The sequence below is a fragment of the Corvus kubaryi genome, unplaced genomic scaffold (genome assembly GCF_017639235.1).
Source record: "Corvus kubaryi isolate FWS band 111438036 unplaced genomic scaffold, C.kubaryi_AGA036_p1.0 37157, whole genome shotgun sequence".
Classification (NCBI taxonomy): domain Eukaryota; kingdom Metazoa; phylum Chordata; class Aves; order Passeriformes; family Corvidae; genus Corvus; species Corvus kubaryi.
In genome coordinates this window covers 556,525-576,455 of record NW_024581041.1, presented here as the reverse complement: position 1 = coordinate 576,455, position 19,931 = coordinate 556,525, and the positions used below count along the sequence as shown (strand labels likewise).

At 47.9% G+C, this 19,931-nt stretch overlaps 1 protein-coding gene across 2 annotated transcripts; it reads right to left on the bottom strand.

Moving 5' to 3' along the window:
* Window positions 1–407: 407 nt before the first annotated feature.
* PIGU (phosphatidylinositol glycan anchor biosynthesis class U) lies at window positions 408–19,625 on the bottom strand. Of its 2 annotated transcripts, XM_042021661.1 has the most exons (12): window positions 19,423–19,625; window positions 17,684–17,748; window positions 16,343–16,402; window positions 15,359–15,421; window positions 13,977–14,086; window positions 12,253–12,353; window positions 10,203–10,300; window positions 8,208–8,362; window positions 7,555–7,698; window positions 6,639–6,763; window positions 4,705–4,847; window positions 408–2,003 (listed from the first exon to the last, which is right to left on the bottom strand). In XM_042021661.1, exons 1-12 carry the CDS (start codon window positions 19,550–19,552, stop codon window positions 1,890–1,892), a joined length of 1,308 nt encoding a protein of 435 aa, XP_041877595.1. In that variant the 5' UTR covers window positions 19,553–19,625; the 3' UTR covers window positions 408–1,889. The 2 variants fall into 2 exon arrangements, with proteins under 2 accessions (XP_041877595.1, XP_041877596.1); XM_042021662.1 differs by lacking the exon at window positions 4,705–4,847.
* Window positions 19,626–19,931: the final 306 nt, after the last annotated feature.

The following is a 19,931-nucleotide window of genomic DNA, read 5'->3' as shown; positions in this document are numbered from 1 at the left end:
GACCCAGCCCAGGGGGCTGGGAGTGGGCACAGCCCCAGGAACAAACCCAGCGGCTGCAGAGGAGAGGGACAGCAGCCCTCAGCTCAGCCCCGCCGCCCCCCGTCACCATCCCTCTCCTCATGGTGAATTATTGTTGGCTTTGTGGAAAGAGGGGCTGTAAAATGAGCAGCCCCCATAACCCCTCTCAGTTAGTCTCTTACACCGCTGCCTGGTTACCTGCACAGACCCGGCCTCCCCTAAAGCCGGGCTGGTTCAGCCTGCCCCAAACCCCGGTTTCCTTTTTGGTCCTTGCTTCTGCCCCCAACCCGTGTTTGCTTTCAAATCCCCTCCTACCCCCGCCCTGTGACTCTCAGCGCCTCCCACACCTCCCTCACCCTCCAGCCCCCACAGCCACAGAGCACACGGTGTCCAAAACTTGCACAGTTTATTATGTTCCTGGCCTGCCCCGCCGGCCCCTGGGCCCCGCGGGGCTGCCCCGGGCCGGGGCTGGCCTGGGCTGGGCTGGGCTGGGCTGGGCGCGCCTCCACCCGCAAAGCGCTGACAGCGGTGCAGTAAGGCAAACGTTTGAATTGTCCGCAAAGAAAGATCTGCTTACACACCTGCCTGGGCACATCCAGCTCTCAGCTGCTCGGTACCAGGCGCAGTTTGGTTTCCATGTCACGCTCCCAACCCTTTGGCCGTCCCTTGGGAGCAGTGGTGATGCTGGAGGTGGCTGTCACGCTGTGGTCACCGTGTCTCAGTGCCACCACGCAGCCAGCAGAGCTGGTGGCTTCACCCCAGAGTGTCACATTCAGGGGGGAGCAGCAGCAGCTCCAAGGAGAGCAGGCCTGAGCACACAGAGGAGTGGGGGGGAGCAGGCGAGCTGATTTAAGGGAGCGCCTGTGCACAGCCATGAGCCCAGCACTGAGCAGCTCAGGGGTGACAGACAAGTGCACATCCAGTAGTGATAAGCAGCTGTGGAACAACTCCGTAACAGCAGTGGCTGAGGCTCCTCCTGGATTTGGTCTGAGGCCTTACAGGGAGATTGTGACACCTCCTGGTCCCGGCTGCTGCCCCAAGTGATCACAGCAGCACAGCGCGAGCCCAGCACTGCCAGGCTTTGTCACCCAACAGAAACTGGGAGCAGTGGGAGTCCATCTCCTCAGCAGTATTCCTTCTGAGACCTGCAATGCCTCTGTGCAGCTCCTGGCATAGCTGTGTTGCTCCAATGGGACAGAGCAGTTACCTGGTACCCACCCTGCTCCTGATCCCATCCCAGTTCTGGTTCTTACTTGTGTTTGAGTGCTGAGGTCACCACATGTGGCAGCAGCTCCAGCAGTCCTCTAAGGTCATCACCCTTGGTCACCCAACTCTTTCACAGCACCTACTGGAGTGGGAGTGGGAGCCAGGTCACTCCCAGCCGAGCACATGGGATTCTTCCAAATCCCTTAACAGCAGAACCACCAAGAAATGGAATCTGCAGCCAGGGCTGGGGCACCAGGTACCCAGAGATTGCCTCGTGCCAAGCAGTGTTACTGGTCAAAGCAGTGAAGGGGAAGATCCCAGGAGAAGCAAACATCCCCAAGATGCAGTGGTGGAAAACAGTTCATGGTCTGAGCTCCAGCCCTGGGTTTAGCTCAGACACTCTTGTTCCTGCTGGACTGCCAAGAGCTGATGGCTGAGGTCAAAGTGAAAAGTACAGCTGAGGGTGGAGGCACTGCAGCTCTGACAGTCTCTGTGCTGAGCCTGCAGCTCAGGGGGGTATTCCCAGAACCTCAGCCCTTTCTTTCAGGAGGTATCATTCCCAAAGTCAGACCTCATTCAGGGAACCTTCCCCACCCACCCCATGTACCCCAAGCTTTGCACGTTCCTCAGAGTGGCCCATGTCCCAGGAAATGGTGGTACAGTCCTTATTTCAAAACCAGCATGGCCTCTGTCCCATCCTGCCTTGTCAAGTGGAGTCCGTGAGTGAGGTAGTATTCCCGCCGAAGGAAGGCATAGAAATAATCCGAGATGAGCAGGATCTGTGGAGTGAGATGTTCAGACACATCAGTGGTGCTTCAGAGCCAGGAATAAAGAGAGACACGTGTTGGTGACAGACCCCGTCGGGGGTTAAGCAGTTCCTGGCCTGTTCAGCACATGCTGCTGGAGGAGCCACTGTGACCTTGGGAACACCTCCACCCCCTCGCTGTGTTAAGCCAAGGGAGGCTCACATACAGCAGCTCCATGAACTGGCCAAAATGTGTGATAGTGGCAGCTCCAGCTGTGCCACAGCTGCACACACCATCTCAGCTGCACCCATAGGACTCCTGTCCAAGGGCTGTCCCAGAATCACAGGGTCATTTCAGTTGGAAAAGACCTCTGAGACCACTGAGTCCAACCTTTGACTGATCCGCACCTTGTCACCCACGTGAGTGCCATGTCCAGGCATTCCCTGGACACCTCTAGGAATGGGACTCTGCCACCTCCCTGGGCAGCCCCTTCCAAGGCCTGACCACCCTTTCCAGAAGGAAATTCCTCCTGGTGTCCAACCTGAACCTCCCCTGGCCCACCTTGAGGCCATTCCCTCTCCTCCTGTCCCTGTTCCCTGGGAGCAGAGCCCGACACCCCTGGCTGCCCCCTCCTGTCAGGGAGTTGTGCAGAGCCACAAGGTCCCCCCTGAGCCTCCTTTGCTCCAGGCTGAGCCCCTTTCCCAGCTCCCTCAGCTGCTCCTGCTGCTCTGTTCCCTTCTCTGGACATGCTCCAGCCCCTCAGTGGCCTTCCTGAATGGAGGTGCCCGGAACTGGACACAGCACTTGAGGTGCCTCACCAGTGCCCAGCACAGGGGACAGTCACTGCCCTGGTCCTGCTGCCACACCATGGCTGGTACAGGCCAGGTGCCCTTGGCCTCTTGCCCACCTGGCCACACCAGGCTCTTGTTCAGCTGCTGTAGATCAGCACCCCCAGGGCCTTTCCTACTGGGCACTTTCCAGCCACTCAGCTCCCAGCCAGGACAACTTTGGTTGTACTGAGGCACACAGTGGGACTGTTCCCACACCTGGGGGCCTTGAAACTGCAGGAATGGGCGACAGTGGATTCTCTAAAGCTGCCACCTTGGGAAACTGCCTCGGCTGGGGCAGGCTGGGCTGTGGCAGGGACCTGCTGGCTCAGTAGTGCCATCCATCCCTTAGCCTCTTGCAGAGTGACCTTCCCCCAGGACTGCTGCTCTCCTCCATTTGGAAACAGAAGCACATAACTGGAGTAGAAAACTGTTTCAGTGCCAGCCTGAGCTGGTAGGCATTGTCCTCGTGTCCTAGTGTGCAGATGCCACTTAAAGCATCGCTTTGGCACTATGGCACCTGAAGTACGTGGCAGTGCTAAGTGCACAGAGGGAGGACAGTCAAAGCCTGCCTGGGTTACTGTGCAATACAGCACAGAAAAACACAGCAGCTGCTGCAGAGGCTCAGTGGCAGGACAGGAGGGGATGAGGGCCAGGTGGAGACCGGGGCCAAGAGAAACAGGGCTGCAGACTGCTGAGGTTAGGGGAGAAAGCGTGAAGGAGAACAGACCCAGGGAAACAGCCAGGATCTGCTTGCTTTGCTGAACTGCTGACAGGCTCTGTCAGTGCAGGTGACTTTACCTTGAACTAACTTCTCTGCAGATAGAAAAGAAAGAGCTGAGGTGCATGGGGATGAGGGCTAGGTCTTTCTCACAAGGAAATCAGACAAGAAATTTTTGCTGTCTGCATTTACACAGAGCACAAGACCTGGCAGGATCTGCTATGACTTTCTCAGGTAGGAGATAAAATCCTCTTGAAATATCAACACCTGCCATGTCTAATTAAAGTTTTACTATTCCTTTCATTCCATAGCAGGACATGTAATGAACCACTCCCAGAATCTCTATTCTCCCTCTCATCCTGTGCAGTCTCTTTTGGTTTTACCAAATGAGTATTTTCCCCATTAATCAAGGGTAAGAGTAGGTGATTTTATGCCCCTGGTCAAAGTGTTCCCCTGGCTTTAGGAGAAGCAGACAAGCATAAATGGCTCAGGCACATTCAAAATAAAGTCAACTTTAACATAAACATTCTGCTCACCCCCATGTTAAACTGCCCCAGGGCTCAGGTATATGACAAGCAGCACAGAGAAGAGGAAGGACTTACAAAAGGTTGTAGCACCTGTGTACACTGAGTTCCACCCTTCAAGGGTGCTAAGCTCTGCTTTCCCTAAGGCCACTGGAAGTCATGTATCCAGAATGGCCTCAGGCAAGGCAGGGAGAGCAAGTCCTGGCATCACTGGCACCCTGCACGTGCCGCCACATCTCAGAAAAAGAGTGATGGTGCCATGTCCCTGTGCATGGGCAGGTCTCATTTGTCTGTTTTCTGGCCCCACTGCTACAGCCCTGAGGTTTTTCCATTCCCTCTCTTAGCTCCCCTTCTCCATTCACTTGTGCTTGGTCCTGCCACACTGAGATGCTTTTCCTCAGCCATCAGCAACAGAGCACAGAACCTGCAGTCAGCCGGCTTGGATTGTTAAGCCACAGCTCAAACACCACAAGAACTCTTTCCATTAGTGTGCCAGGGGCTGAGGAACAGGCAGAATCCAGGAGGAGAGCCAGGAAGCTGCAATGCAGGACCACACAGGATGCAGAGAGCCAGCCCCATCCTGCAGAATTCACTGCTGCTGACAGGCCACCCCATCCAGCAGCCAGCTCACAGGGCAGCTTCATTTGCCTCACTCTACTGACCTGCCCTACGTTGAAAGTCAATGTGATGGCATAATAAAAATTGGAGTTGGCACTTCCTGCATAAATCCACAGATGCCACAGAACAGGGAACAGGAAGGAGCAGAAAATGAGCACACATGACAGGATGAAGATGTTCCGGAGGACTGCAAAAGAAAACCAGCTGTTAAAATAATGTATTACTGAGCAGCCATGGTCAGACAACCAGCAACAGTACTTAGGGTGTGTGCAGGGGGTCAGAGGCACTTTGCCAAGACATACTTCCCTCCAACAACCTTTCACAGGTTGCTTTAGTAACTTCCTGGATAGTGGTTATAAGAAATCCACTATATTTCCCCTTCAAAATAAATACTTCTGCCTTTGCTGCAGTGTGAAATCTCCATTTGTAGCTCTTCCTTCTCGGCCCTGCTTCCAAACATTCTTTCTTGGATGACTTTGGTTCTTTGGTACCTACACTACAGCAACCAGCAGCCTGCAAAGGGGCCTTTCCAGCAGCATCCCAGTTTGGGGAGCAGAGCACTTTAATCCCTTGCCTCATCAAGCTAATGACAAAGGAAAAAATGAATCTGTGGGTTATAGGAAAAGATACTTGGGAGGTGGCAAGGAAATGAAAGCACCACAAAAGGAAGAAACTCATACAGGCCAAATGCACTGACAGACACATGACCTCGGGAAGTGCAAGAATCCAGCAGTCTGCCTGAGTATGTGCCAGGTGGACAAAAACCAAGCACAACTTTGTCTAAAAGAGCTGGGAACTACCAGGGCAGGAGAGGTTTCCTTTTCTGTGAAGTGCTTTTGCCTGTCCTTCGGTAGCAGCGCCGTAATCCATCCTGGCACTTGTGCTGCTGTGCTTGGCTGCAGCCCAGCCTATGCCCATCACTCTGCAGCTGAGGACAGCTGATGTTTTAAGAGCATTGTCACATCCAAACCTCTTCCCACCTATTCTAAACCTCTTGTTCAGTAGGTCTGTTCACACACTTTGGGGTGGGAGCATGTGACAGATGACTGCCCTCTGACTGCATGCTTGGAATGTGCCACTGATCTACACTGAACAAGGACTTCTCAGAAGTTCATCACCTGCTACAGCTGTGATGTGCTCAGGGCCAGCCTGGGGATTCCTGCCCTGTTTGATCACAGCTGCTTTGGCCTCAGCTCTCCTGAGTCTGAAACCCACAGAGCAGTTGGTCTCCAGGTCTCCTGACTCCTGACTAAGTCTCCTACAACAAGCAGGTGAGCTGTCCATGAACACACTTGGCCTGGCCTGGAGAAGGCTGCAGTGAAAGGCCTGGACAACCTGGCAGCGTTGGTCAAAGCAGTTGGTTTAAGCAAGAAATGCCAAGAAAAACACACCACTTCCAAACCTCCCTATGGAAGCAGGTTCTATAGACTGAGCCTAAGAATCCACAGGAAGCTCTATGTGATTTCAAGAGCTAAGGAGGGTCTCTTCGAAGCATTTAAGAAAGATTGGACAATTGCTTGGAGTAATTCAGTTACTTTCACTCTAAGCAAAAAAGCAGATTCAAAACAAAGCACAACTGCAAGGTCCAGCATTTTAAGGCTGGGGGACTGACAACTGCAGGAGCACTGTTCAAATTACACAGCCTTAAATGGGAGTGAAGCATCTGGAGGATGCAGGACTGTAAAAAGTTCTTATTAAAAAGTTAATCTTCAGACCAAGATGGAGAGAGGGGGAAGATAAGGTACCAGTGAAAATTCCCTCCTTGACCAATTTCAACCCTAGTCCTAAAGAAATGTTAGGGACTGTATCAGCAGAGGAAAAAAACCTCCAAAATCCAGCCTCCTCCTAGGCACCCCATGGAGGTCATGAGAGCCTATGAACTTGGGTCTGGTTTGGTTTAGTGGTGACCATTTAATTTAATCATTGGACAGGCCTTTCCCCATTGCAGATAAAGAATTATCAAGCACAAAGAACTTACATCTGTAAAGGTGGCTCCAGACGGGCAGGAAGGCCATGTACAGTGCAACGTCTCCCACGGTGGGATAGGACTTGAAGATAGAAATGATGGCGAGCTGGACAAACATGAAGAACACAGGGTGCTCCCTGGAAGGCAAAACAAACAAAGGCTAAGAGCATGCAGTAGGGCCTCTGGAAACTGCAAATAAATATCAGCAAGGGCACAGATGTGCTGCAGGACAGGCTCGAAGAGGCTCCTCCAGCCCTGTTCTCTCCAGACTAGGCTCCGAAGGCTGGGGGGGTGGACAGAGCTGCCCTGCAGAGCAGCAGCGTCAGGGGAGGCACATCTGCCACAGCCCTCGGGCCTCCCTCAGCACACATTTACACCCTGCACAATGGTCATCTGCACTGTGCCTCCCCCAGCTCTGCCTTATTCCCCAGAAGCAATTAGCACCTGCCCTCTGATGGCAATTTGGAGAAGCCCAAAGCCCATAGTTATCCCTCTGGGACACCTGATCTATCCAGTGCAAGCCAAAAGACAAGCTCACTGAGAATGCAGGTGTGTTAATGGGTGTTTTTATCAGAAAGAAGTCAGTGAACTCAGCTAGCAAAGTCCCCAAGTTCCCACTTTTTTTCTGACAATGAAGTGCTTGAAGTTCCAGCTTTCTGACTACACTGGCTTATGCTGGCAGGGAGCAGGCACTTCTACAGCCTCCATTTCTGCTGCCTCTCCTGATGCTTGCAACAGAGTTCCACTGCAGAGCCCAAGTCACTCTACTTAAGAGGAACAGAGCTGAAACGATGGGAAATGAGGACACCAGGCCCTGTTAAAAATCTTTTTCAAGCTCGTAGATCAAGACATCTGACTTCAGCTGTAGAAGCTTCCACTAGAAAACTTAAGAGTAAAAGAAGTAGCAAAGAAACACACTCATACTTACTTTAACTTTATTGCCAAGGGAATGGTGTAGAAGAACACATTGATTTGAAACACACATACAAAGAAAAGACTGAAGTGTTCAAACATCTCTGCAAAGAAGTACCAGAAAAGTCCAATATTGGGTGTCAGGTCTGGAACAGAAAGGCTGAAATTTGAAAAGAAAGTCATGGTAAATTTTTTAATGGACGTTTTTCACTGCCCTGCTTCTGCTGCATTAATTACCATTGTGTGCTACTGCATGGAGGACCTAAATTGTAAATCCATGAAAGAGAAACCAAATGGATGAAAAGGTGGAGAGCAGGTTTAAATCCTGCTGAGGAATCCTTCCTGATGTCCCAGCAGGATTTAAACCATTCTCAAGCAGACATTTCTCCAGAGAGTAGTATTTCACAGCCACAGTAGCTCAACAATCAAACCCATTTCCAGTCACTCAGTCAGTGGCAAACTGCTCCTGTCTTTAATTTTTGCTGTTATTTAACAGAAGTTGGAGTTGGCTAATGGCTGCTTTCCTCCACATATTCTTTCTTTTCTTGCATTGCCAGTAAATCACAGACCCCACACTTCCTGGGTCAAGCACACTCTTGTGTGTGGTGGGCAAGAAACAACCTGGGTGGGGCCAGACAGAAAACTATCAGTAAGAATCCTTATACTTACATAAACCCATAAACAGATGGGATAAAATCCCAGGAGTTGAGCAGGAAGAAGGAGAGGCAGATGATCACCACGAGGCTGCACAGGTACAGGGATGCATACTGCATGGTGTAGAGCCAGAAACTTTTGCTTTTCAGTTTGATAGGTATGAACTGACGCTGAAAGAGAAACAGAAGCACCTCGTCAGGTAGAGAGCCACAAGAAAGCCTGAGTGTTCAGAACATCATTTTAAATTGATGAAAGAAAGCATCAAACATTGGCACTATGGCACTTGAAGGAGCAGCTTCCAAGCACAATTTGCTTGCTGTTCTTCACTCTGGCCAATTAAGTCATACACATTGCACATATTCCCAGAACTGTGTTTGAAGCTGGTCATTTCTGCTTGCAGTGAGTCACTCCTGTGAGCACATGCACAGGTGTAAGATTTACACACCCCTCTGCACAGCTGCACTGGTACCTCAGACGTTTGCAGCACTGCACTCGTGCCTGTCTTCTCCTGCACGAACCCACTGCCCAGGGGGACCGAAAGCCCTGCTCCAGAACCCCCACCCTGTGGTACCACCACTCGGCCTGGCACTCCTGATCTGCTGCTGTCAGGGAGAGAGGACATCCACTGAGCTCCTAAGCACAAAGGAGTCCCTCTGAAAGCTGGCTTCCTCAAAGTCCTGCCACTGCCACATGTCCTTGTCACAAGTCAGCCTCAAGCCCTTGTCATGTAACATAACAGGTATCTCACTCCACCAGGTCCCCTGTGCCTGTGTACAGACAAATATACACAGGGGCCAACACCTCTGGGAATCACTCAGCATTCTGCAGCTCCAGGTCAGTGATGTGGTTTTTCCATTTGGCCCTGGGGTTTGCAGTGGCAGGAGATGTGCAGAGAACCTGCCCTGACTGCTGTGTAAAGCTCACTGGGTTTTCTCAGTCAGAGCGGGTTTAATGTCACTTGCTGGGACAATGTAAGCAACATCACCAAAAAATTTTTGGCAGGACAGATTGAAAAGAGCAGGAGAAAAGTGATTTAGTTCTGTACAAAGAATGCAGGAAAGTTCATTTACAAATTTAGATAAAAGGACACATACTGACATGACTGCCTCTAAAGGCTGCAAATTAGGCAATCACATATCAAAGCACTTATTGTTTGTGAATGTGAAGTACAATGCTTGCACTTTACTCCCAGCTTACTTTGACTAAAGTTAAAAGAGAACAACCGAGACCAAAGATTTAAAGATATAAATGTTCCTAAAAATCACCAAATGAAAAAGCAACACCAACTCTGCAGTTCTTCTCTTTAGTCTTTACTACTAATAATAAAATTCCTGAAAAAAAAGTAAGAGACATTCATGTCAGACAGTCAGAGAAAGAAAATGAATTACAACTGACTCCCATTCTGTCTGGAAGCTCAGAGATTTGAGAACAGGCTAGTTAAGTAGTGAAGATAAGCTATGAAAATCACCACCAGAAGCAACCAAAAAAGACTGGTGAAATGCACAACAGCAGCATTTCAGAATCATAATCATTTCAAATACCAAAAATTATCACAAAGTGATCTGTGAAGTGAGCTGAGCCTCTGCTGGCGTCACAGCCTCACCTTGCTGCCATAGCAGGATAAAATTAGCAAGGTCAGCCCTGGTGGGATTCAGGGTCTTGTTAATGGAGAGGGAGAAAGGACAACCAGCCTCTTTCCAGAACATGCCTTTTGCCATTAAACCCCAAACCAGCATTTTCAAACTCCTCTGGGTCTAAGCCCCTTATTGCTGCTCACACCACACAAAGAACAGCAGTTATTTTGGGCAAGCTAAACACCACCCAGTTCTGTAGGTGACTTCCTGCTCCCTTCTCTCCACACACAGGCATTCCCATTCAGGGTTCAAATTTGCCACGGCTTGAGGAGAGTCACTTTTTCTGAAACTCTGCACTTGTCTGACTCCCCTCGCCAGGACTGTCCCTGCACAGCTACAAGAAGACAACAGGTACCAAGAGTTAGAAATCACCTACCTGTAGAAGGTAAAGCAGTGCTGGAGCAAACAGTGTGAGAGGGTAGAGAGACTGGTATGTTGCTAAGGCCAGAAACACAGCACTGAGGAAGGCACTACCTGCAAAGAAAAAAAAGGTTCATTTATAAGGAACTTTTGCTATGAACAGCCATACAGACAGGAAGTCCAAATGGGAAGAAACTCATAACCCTCTGCAGGGGATTCCCAAATATCAGGACACCACTTAAAGGAGTTTTTAGCAGAACATATCCTGGAGGCTGTCCTCTTGTTAATGACACTTTGAATGGAGAATGACTCATTCCATAAGAAAGAGCCACTGGCTGGTTTATATTTCCTGTCATTCACACACAGAAGGAGATTCATATAATTCAGTCTATATAAAGCCCATGCTGGCTGCTGTTAATGCACGGGAATGCATTCACTTAAGTCATACCTGTATGTAAGAACTGCCATACTGGGCATGCTGGATAACCTCATCACCAGAATGTGCTGTGGCCTCAGCAAAGCTCTGTGCAAGAGAGCATGCAAAGTCTGCAGCTGAAGGAATGGAGTAGCATTAGCTCTGCTTTACTGATACCAAAACTGAGGCACAGAAAGGATTGGCACAGCTTTTCCAAGTGATCTTATAAATATGAATGCCTTTATTGAGGCAGCTTTATTTGAGGTGTCTCAGTGTTGGGTACTCACATTTCTCAACTACCAGTAACACAAATAACATCCAAAAGATGTCAGGTTAAACAGTAAAAATACAAGCACCCAGTGCAGTAGCCTGGTTATAGCTATAGACTTGATGGAAGTCTTCTGTAAAAATAGAGCTCAGACAAGACAAGCTCTCAGCAAGAGCCCTGACTCAGTGCATTGAGCCAGCTGTCACTGCTGACAGCAAACACTCAAAGAGCTCCTCTCTGCTTCCTCCTCTGAAAGGGAAAATACAGGGTTACCTGGTGATGAGCCTCTCCTCAGCTGCACTCTCCTGACAGAAACCTCCCTATCCTGTATTTTATCCAGTGTTCAATTCAGCACAGATCTAAAGAAGTGATTCCCAGAAATCACAGACATAACCTGATATCCTCTTTGCCCACTTAAACCCCAGACTGCCACACTCCCAGTCAGGGAGAAACCACGAGACAGCCTTTGCCTATGACCAAACTATTGGTCTTAGGGTATCAGTGAACAGATAAAAATCAGTTTAACTGAACAGATCCCACTTGTTTGCTATTGCAAATGCTTTTAAATGAAAACACCTCCTGACACAATTAGCCAATAATTATAGGAAAACTTTCTTTTGGAAATACTAATAAAAACTATCTATATCAGCATTTTTTTGCAGTGCCTGGGTCTGGGCCCTGCTGGACACAAGAGATCAGACTGACCTTTCCTCTGATCCAGCAGAGAACTCATTAAAACGTCAGTGACTAGTGCAAATCATATAGGCTAAAAGCTTTTAGCACTGGGGAGTCATAAAAGAAACAGAAAGCTGGCATTATGCACAAAATGATCGAAACAGTGACAGATTCTGACATAATCTACTCCACTGGGCTGGTCTGGGTCTCTGGTTACTGCTTCTGCTTCCCCAAAGCTCAATTAGTTCATTTCAAACCATGTTTACAACTGTGAGTGAAAGCCAAATAATAGCTGCAGGCAAATGCTTGCTTTTGAATAAAAGTTCAAGGATAAGCTTTGAAAATAAATTGTTTATGACGCTTAAGTGCATATTCACATACAAAAGAAGAGCAACAGAACTCTTATGTCCTGCAATACACAGACCCATTTCTTCCTGAACAGAAGGCTACTTGAAGCCAACCAGGAAAAGGAGTCAGTTTTTAGATGAAACTCCCAGGTACACTGAGGTGAAAGTAAGTTTTTACTTGACCATAAAGTCTCTTGATCTCACAAATTCATTCAGGACTTGTTCCAGTCCTGTTTCTGCTACGTTGCACTGAGATCTCCATAGCAATCGTATCTGTAAATCTTCCCCTGGATTTAATTTTTGCTACATTTCTAATCTTTCTGGAAAGTCATAAAGAACCCTTTTTTCTTCACTGTGTTACCTTTTATTGTAGCTAAAATGAAGAATGCAATGACAGAGTTGTTGATGGCACAGGTGGACTTTGCCACACAAGACATCACAGTGTAGGGGTTTAACAGGTAGCTGAAAAAGAGCAAAGCTCAGGTTACATTCCAAGGAGCATCTAATTAAAGAGAAGTTCAAAGAAAAAAAAGATGCACTTTGCCTTTTCTTTTTGTTTATTTACATTTGATGGGATCCTCTCATCAGCAAATTAATTCAGCTGCACAGGTTTTTCAATGTGAAGCAAAAACCAGACCTTTGGATTGCAGACTTGGACACAGGGGCCACTACAGAAATGAGACATTGGGAAGATGTCCAAAATGCAAGTTCTGGCCTAGAAAATGACTACCAAAACGGTTTCTTGCTTTGCAGAAGCATTGTACATTTATTCAGTCAGATCTAGGATTCCTGGGTCCAAAGGAAACTTTTTCTGCTACTCACACCTACTACTTCTGAAGAAGAATAAACAGAAAATGTGATGGAAATCTGAGACATGGGCAGAGTTTCCCACAACCCAACCAGTCTCCTGCTGTGGCAGAGCAAGCCTTTATGTTCACCACAGCACGATCTGAGCACAAAACCTGCCAGCTATGCAAGACTGGCACACTTTAATTGGAATTACAGAAAAACTCTGAATGACTTTACATTCCAGGATGCAGCCACACTTTAGTTAGCAAGGATGCCAGCTCCTCTTGGAAATAAGAATTACAATAATCTCATTTAAATAGGTTCAGAGCAAAGAAAAAGGTTTGGAGGACTACCAATACAATAAATATGATAATGTACTGATCAGCCTTGCCAATAACTAATTTACTCATCAGAGTCAGTAGACAGGGCTGATGATTTCCTAATTCTCTCTCTATATTTTCCAGTGTCTCAGAGTCCCAGTCTGTCTTTTTCAGTGTTTCCAGAAGGCAGCCTACAGCAGGACAGGTACAATTTAATGCCAACTTTGCTGTGGCAATGTGCAAAACAGTCTGCAATTTACCCACTTTACCCTTCTGGCCACAGGAAATGTGCCATTTAAAAAATTCATATGAAAACAAGAAAAAATGGCAACTTATCTAATGGAGAACTCTCTCTGATACAGAACAATTTGGATCATTTCTTTGTGTCAAAATATCAGTTAAAAAAATTCTGTAACAGCAGGTACCTTGCTTGTATATTAGTTATTTTAGTTGAAGCCTTCTGAAATTAAACAATGTTTAGTATACAGAGGAACACCAAGACATGAAATTAATAAAATGACAACATGAAAACATCTTTTAACTGTTAGAAGCAATTGTGGATATTCAAGTTGTGATATTCAGCAAGCATTTTGTCCAGCTGCTCAAAAATTCTCCTAACTTTTCTGAAAAGACACCATTTGGAAGGCACAGAATCAATTTTGATAACATTATCATAAAAATAAATAGGAATGTGATCTGTGCTGACACAACACTCTTGTTACCCAATTAATGACCTTACGCTGCTGAGCCCATCTCAAAGGGCCTGAGTGAACTCACTCATTGGCAACAAACACATGGAAATGCATCTGCTTTTCACTTTCAAACTGAGTACTCAGGGCCAATAGGAAATTCAGAATTTCTGTGGGAAAGAAACCAAACTTTTGACAGTTTTTGAAGGCCCAAATGAGACAAATAAACCCCAAAGGGAGCTGAGGAACCAAAGCAGCCCACTGCAGCCTATAAGTGCAATACTTACAATAGTGCTACCTTGAGGGGGATGTAGTGCATCTCCATGGGTGTCTGGATGAGTTCAGCCACATCTGGGGCATATTTATCCAGTTCTATTAGGAGCTTCTGCTTTTTGAACTGAACAAGGGAGAATGATCAAAGACTGTCAGAAGAGGAAAGTCATTATTCTGTACTACTTGTGTAATTCTATTTCATATTACTCAGCCAGTTACCTGGGGTTTCTATTTCTGTGGAGCATATTCAAGCCCCTGGCATGAGCTAAAACTTATGTTATGTGAGGAGTTGTAGAGAACAAAAAAATCCCTATCTTCTCCCAAATACTTAACAACTGAAGTGAGAGTCAGGAGGAAGCAGATAATCTCTACTTGTTTAAACTTCCTTAATTACCTGTGTCTATGCCTTGACACAGCTACCAGTGAATTCACCACACTAGTGCTCAATACTCAATCTTCCTAACACCCCTCTGGATCCCTAATGAAAAGCTAACTTTATAAATTCACTGTTCAACACACAAGTCCCTGAAAACCCAAACTCCATTAGTATGCAGTCTTCGTTGTTTTAAAGATGGATACTTCTATGACAAATCCCTCTTTAATCTCTTTTGTTCTACGAGGCTCTCTATGGAGACAAAAGAGAAATCTGAAATATGAACTGACTGAATAATGCTATGGTGAGACAGGACAGAGATGCTAGCAGTAAATTCTCAACAACCAAAGTAATTCACATGTGGAATTCTTACACGCTTGCAGTTCTATCCTGAGTTATTTCCTTAATCTGAAAGTCAGAGGACAGGGAACAAGCACACAGCTGGGTGGGAGACCACCGAGATGCTGCAGAAAATGTAGTCTCCCTGCTGATGTTGATACCTAATCCCCACCCCCCTGGAACTACAGAGAGCACAGCACTGCTTACACAAAATGTTCTTTGAGAGCTGGGAGGAGTCACTCACCTCCAAATACACATCCTTATAATTTGAAGGGGTATTGGAAGTAGTATCTGATGTCAGACTTTCACCACACTCACTAGAATGATTTATGTCACCTTAGAACTGTTGGAAGGTTTCGCTCCTTCTTTTACACATTTCTAGTCTGTGTATTACCTCATGCTGTGTGCAAAGAAACCCTCTCCAAGGTATAACACCCAGGCTGTAGAAGATTGTACCCTGCTGTGATCACCACTCAGTGTGTAGCAAGACACTGGAATAGTGCCACAACAAAATTTAAAATGCCTCAGTTGTTTACCACATTCGGTCCTGTTTATCATTAAAATATGACCAGATTTACTGCAACAAGGACTTGGCACCACCTCCTCTAGCACATCTTTCCTTTGGCCCAAGGTAATTATATTTGCTGGGAGAAGAGGACCAGCAACACTGGGAAGTCAGCTTACCACAACTTTGTTGAAGTCCTGGATTGCCAAGTAAAGGGCAACAGCAGTTAGCACATCAGTTATCTAAAAAAATCAAGGGATAGACTGATTGTAAGCAAAATGAACAAATGGAGAAAAATATATTGGTCAGCATTTAACAGCAGCTCTGATCGGACTCAGCTCAGGGGAACAAAACACAAGTTTTAAAAATCCTGAAAGGCTGATTTGTACAGTGCCCTCACACACCACCACTTCACCTTGAAGGCATGAGCTGTATCAAAAATATGTATATTCACAGAACAAGAGAATGGGGAATTAAGAGGAAGTAAATTGTTCATGGAGAGCAGCACGTGAGGGTAATAGAGAGAATCACTGGTGTAGTGAGAGCACAGCAACACTGGGGCAGTGCCCAGCTGGTTAAACCCACCTGGCCACCAGTGCAGCATGAGAGTGCCTTGAGCTGCCCCAGACTGCCCAGGCAGCAGTACAGGGCAGATGCCTGCCTGGCAGGGACCTGGGGACAGAGGCTCCACTGGGTGCTGTGTGCAGCCAGCTACAGGACTTCTGTTCTTCTGAATTATGCAGAAGAACTCGCAGGACAATTTACAAGAGACATTTGGGGCATTTGTGCTCCTTGCAGGTCTGGTGTTTGGCAGACAGAAACAGCAGAGTAGGAATTGGTGAGAAACAGCAGAGTAGGGATTAGGCTGGGGAGACAAAGTATTTTGTTACCTCTAAGAGATAACATTTGAAATTTGAAATAAAACGACACCTTCTATCCCTCTGTGGGGATACTTATCTAAGCAAGAACTCACAAAAAAGAAGGAATATGTACAAGAGGGGAAAAGCCTGTATGTGGGTTTGTGCAGGCAAAGCTGCCTTTCTAATTAACTGTGAGCTCAGCAGGAATTTGAGCTACAGGGAAGCTGAAGGACTGAAAAGAAAGTCATACTCAGCATTTCCCTGAATGGGACCTTTCAGGAGAAGCTTTCCAGGAGCACTTACCATGAACACCAGTTCAGCATATTCAATCAGGAAGTGAAAGAGATAGATTATCAGTGGGGTCTGAAAGAGAGCAGAAAGGAAATCCACATCACTACTGTCCAGATAAAATACCAGTGATTTGATGAGACAAACTACAAGAGTTGAGCAGTTCTACAAGACACTGCCAAAGGTAATTTTCCTTGGCCTCTTCTCCAACACTGGCATTTCAGAGCAAAGTGATTAATCAAAGCACACCTCCTGGTCTTTTTCCTTGCAAAGTCCTCAATGCACTTTATAAAAGACACCATCAACTCTGAAAATTGTATTCTATTCCAACTTTTCAATTCTATACAATAGTGGTAGACTTACAATAGAAAGCATACAAAGACCAGCTTTAGAAAGTAATTTTTTTTCTAGAAAATCTATTTTTTCAGGCTGTCTGCAGGTACTCCTGAATAATTTCCTACATAGCTGGTTCCCCTGTTGTTTAGATGAGTCTTTTATAATGTAAAAAGAAGAAAGCATGTTAAAACCATAAAGCAGTAGGGTTACAATCCTATCACCCTCTTACTCCTAGAGCTTTTCCCTTCTAAGGTACGAGGAAAAGCACATTTTTGAATAATTCCCATCACACAGAAGCTTAGTCTGGAAGGACTATATTTACATGCTGCAAATTCAGCCTTCACTGTGAGAAAATAAATTTCTTTTTAAATGCTTTAAAAATAATGTGAAGGTCTATATAAGCATGGAGAAATATTTCACAGTCTGGGAGAAATTCTGTCTAAAGAAGTAGAATTTAATGAAAAGTAACCAGTTTTCAGAGGATACCAAGTACCTGCTTCACCCCAGGTGACACTATGTATGAGTGTACCTTCATATCAGTAAGACCACCCTAGGGCACAAAACCCCACAGGTGCTGAAGTGCTTTTGTTGGAATGAGGTGTTTTCAAGATGAGGAATAAATAAACTGCGTGCTTGTGCCAGTATTAGAATTTCCAGGTGCTGATACCCAGTAAATCCTATCAGACTCACAGTGACACTGTCCCTGCTCCAGCTTGTGCTGACAGAAACAGCTGGATGTGAACAGAGTATTTCACTTATTACAGAGTTGCCCTGTCTCAGAGTTCCTTCATGCAGTAACAAATATGACACTGTCTGCCCCTGCACAGGGAATGCACTGGGATTACCTGGATTTCCTCGTGCTGGTCACTGCACAACCATTGCTCAGACAAACCACACAAATTTGGGTTCTCTGCAGTCTTTGGGACAAGACAGGCGCCCAGCCTTCTCCAGGCCCTGAGCAGTCAAACGAAGACCCCTGCCACTGGAATATCACATTTAAAACCAAGCATGCAAACCAACCTCATGAAAAATAGCTCCAGAGTATGGCGAGACCCCTAAATCCAGCAGAGCTAATCCTTCGACCACTGAAACAGACAAAACACCTGCATTAGAACCCTGTAAGGTGGGAGGTGAGAGATCTCATGGTGGCAAAACTGCAGTTTTTAAAACACTGACACTCGAAGAATCTCACACTGAATGAGTGACACCAAACCTCCCAGAGCCAACAGCCAGCCAGAACGGATTTGCCCCCAGCTCTGCCATGCACGTTCCTGCATGGGCACTCACCACCTATTTATTTGTTTCAGGTACAAATGTTCTAGATGAATTCTTTTGCACTTAACACCATTTAAATCACATGCATGGTACCTCCTCCTTTTGAGTCACCTGTTAGGTGATATATGGCATGTGTGCTGGAGAAATACTCAAGTCCAAGAGGAAAACCACAACATAATATAGAATTTGAACTGTTTTGCCTCATTAGATGTAGGGAGGCCTCAAACGTCCAAAATAACAAAGGGAAGAACAGAAAAGAACAACATGTTGCCAGGCAAAGCTAAAAGCTTTATCTCTTGTTGAAACTTGCTGACATTTTATAGCCTTAATTCAGCTCCTTTGTGCTCATGGAGTTACAGCTTGCCCTGCAATGCGTGTGTGTGCCTTTCCACAGAATCCCCACCCTCCTGAGCACAGAGATTCCCTGGGACTGAGCAGAATGCAGGGAAAGGAGCTAAGGGAAACGGGCCCATTTGTTCAGAGAGAAACAGGCAGGACACTGCAGGAAAACACAAGAGCTGCTCAGTTCAGTGACATGCTGGAGAAATAGATTCTGGCTGCCACCAACTTCCTGTATGGCGACAACCCAAGCTTTTCAAGATGATCCTACTTTTTCTCCTTACTATCTAGATACCTACCTTGATGCTCTAAGGTGGTATTTAGAAAGATTCAATTGCACAGGGAAGTGTGAAGTGCTACATACTGCGGAGCAAAGACCTCAGGTCATCACATGTACTTGTACTTTTGACCTTTATTACTTCTGGGCCACTCTTTTCCACCCCAAAACTGCAAATAATTTTACCTGCATAATGACTGGATACCAAAGGGACGTCTTCAAAATAAATTAAGGTTCCTAACAGACTCAGATGATACACAGATTAACGTCACTGAAAAGCCGCGATTACACTGTACCTCACTCAGCCTTCAAAAGAGAATTTGAATCACTGGTAACGTGTGGGGACACCAACTGAACAAGGGCAATGAGCTGGGGGCCGTGCAGTGCCATTCTCACCACGACGCGGTGCGTGTGCAGGGACAGCGGAACGGGACGGGCGCGGTCCAGGCTAATGGAGCCACACGCTCCGTGCCGGCTCGGTCACACGCCCGTTTGTGAACATGTGTGACACCACCAGTGTCCCCGGCCAGCTGTGAACCGCGACGTCCTGGCTCCAGCCCTGTCCTCTGCCTCCAGCCCCGCGGCCCTCCCGCTCCCCGAAGCCGCCGAGCACCGGCTCCCACCGGCTCCTTGCGGGCACAGCTGCTCAGGGCCCTTGCGTGCAGCTCTGGTTCGGGCCTGGGCGAGCACGGCCCGGCCCTGCCCGGGGCGCAGCCGGGTGCCCTCCCCGCGGGGCCGCTCTCAGCCCGGCCGGGATCAGGTCCTGCCTGCCCGGCTCGGGGGGTCCCGCCGCCCTGGCCCCTTCTCGCCGCCCCCGCGGGGCTCGGCCGGGCCAGCGGCGCCCCGGCCCCGGGTCGCCAGGCCTCACCTCGCTTCCAGGCGTTCAGCGGGGACGCCACCTCGACCCGCTCGGCGATGAAGACGGCGAGGCTGGAGCGGTAGAGCGCGGCGCGCACGGTCACGGCCGCCAGCACCACCAACACCAACGGGGCCGCCATCCCGGCGCGCGCTCCGCCGCTGCCGCCGGCTGTAGTTCCCGGGCGGCGGCGGGGAGCACGCCGCCAATGAACCGGCCCACCCAGGCAGACTACATGTCCCAGCAACCCTCGCGCCACAGCCTCCCGGCCCAGCTCGGAACTACGGCGGCCGCGAGTGGGGCTAACTAGCAGGATCGCGGAGGCTGCGGGCGCTTGGAGCGGCCAGGCGGAGGTCCCACTCCCCGTCCCCCGAGCTGCCCTGTCCCGGCCGCGCTCGCCCAAGGCGACCACACGGACCAGCCCCTCCTCAGCCGGAGGACGGGGAGGGTCTGTCCTCGAGCGGCATCGCGCTCCCTGCGAGCCGTCCCTCCCGCCTATGGATCCGAGGTTCCTCTGGATG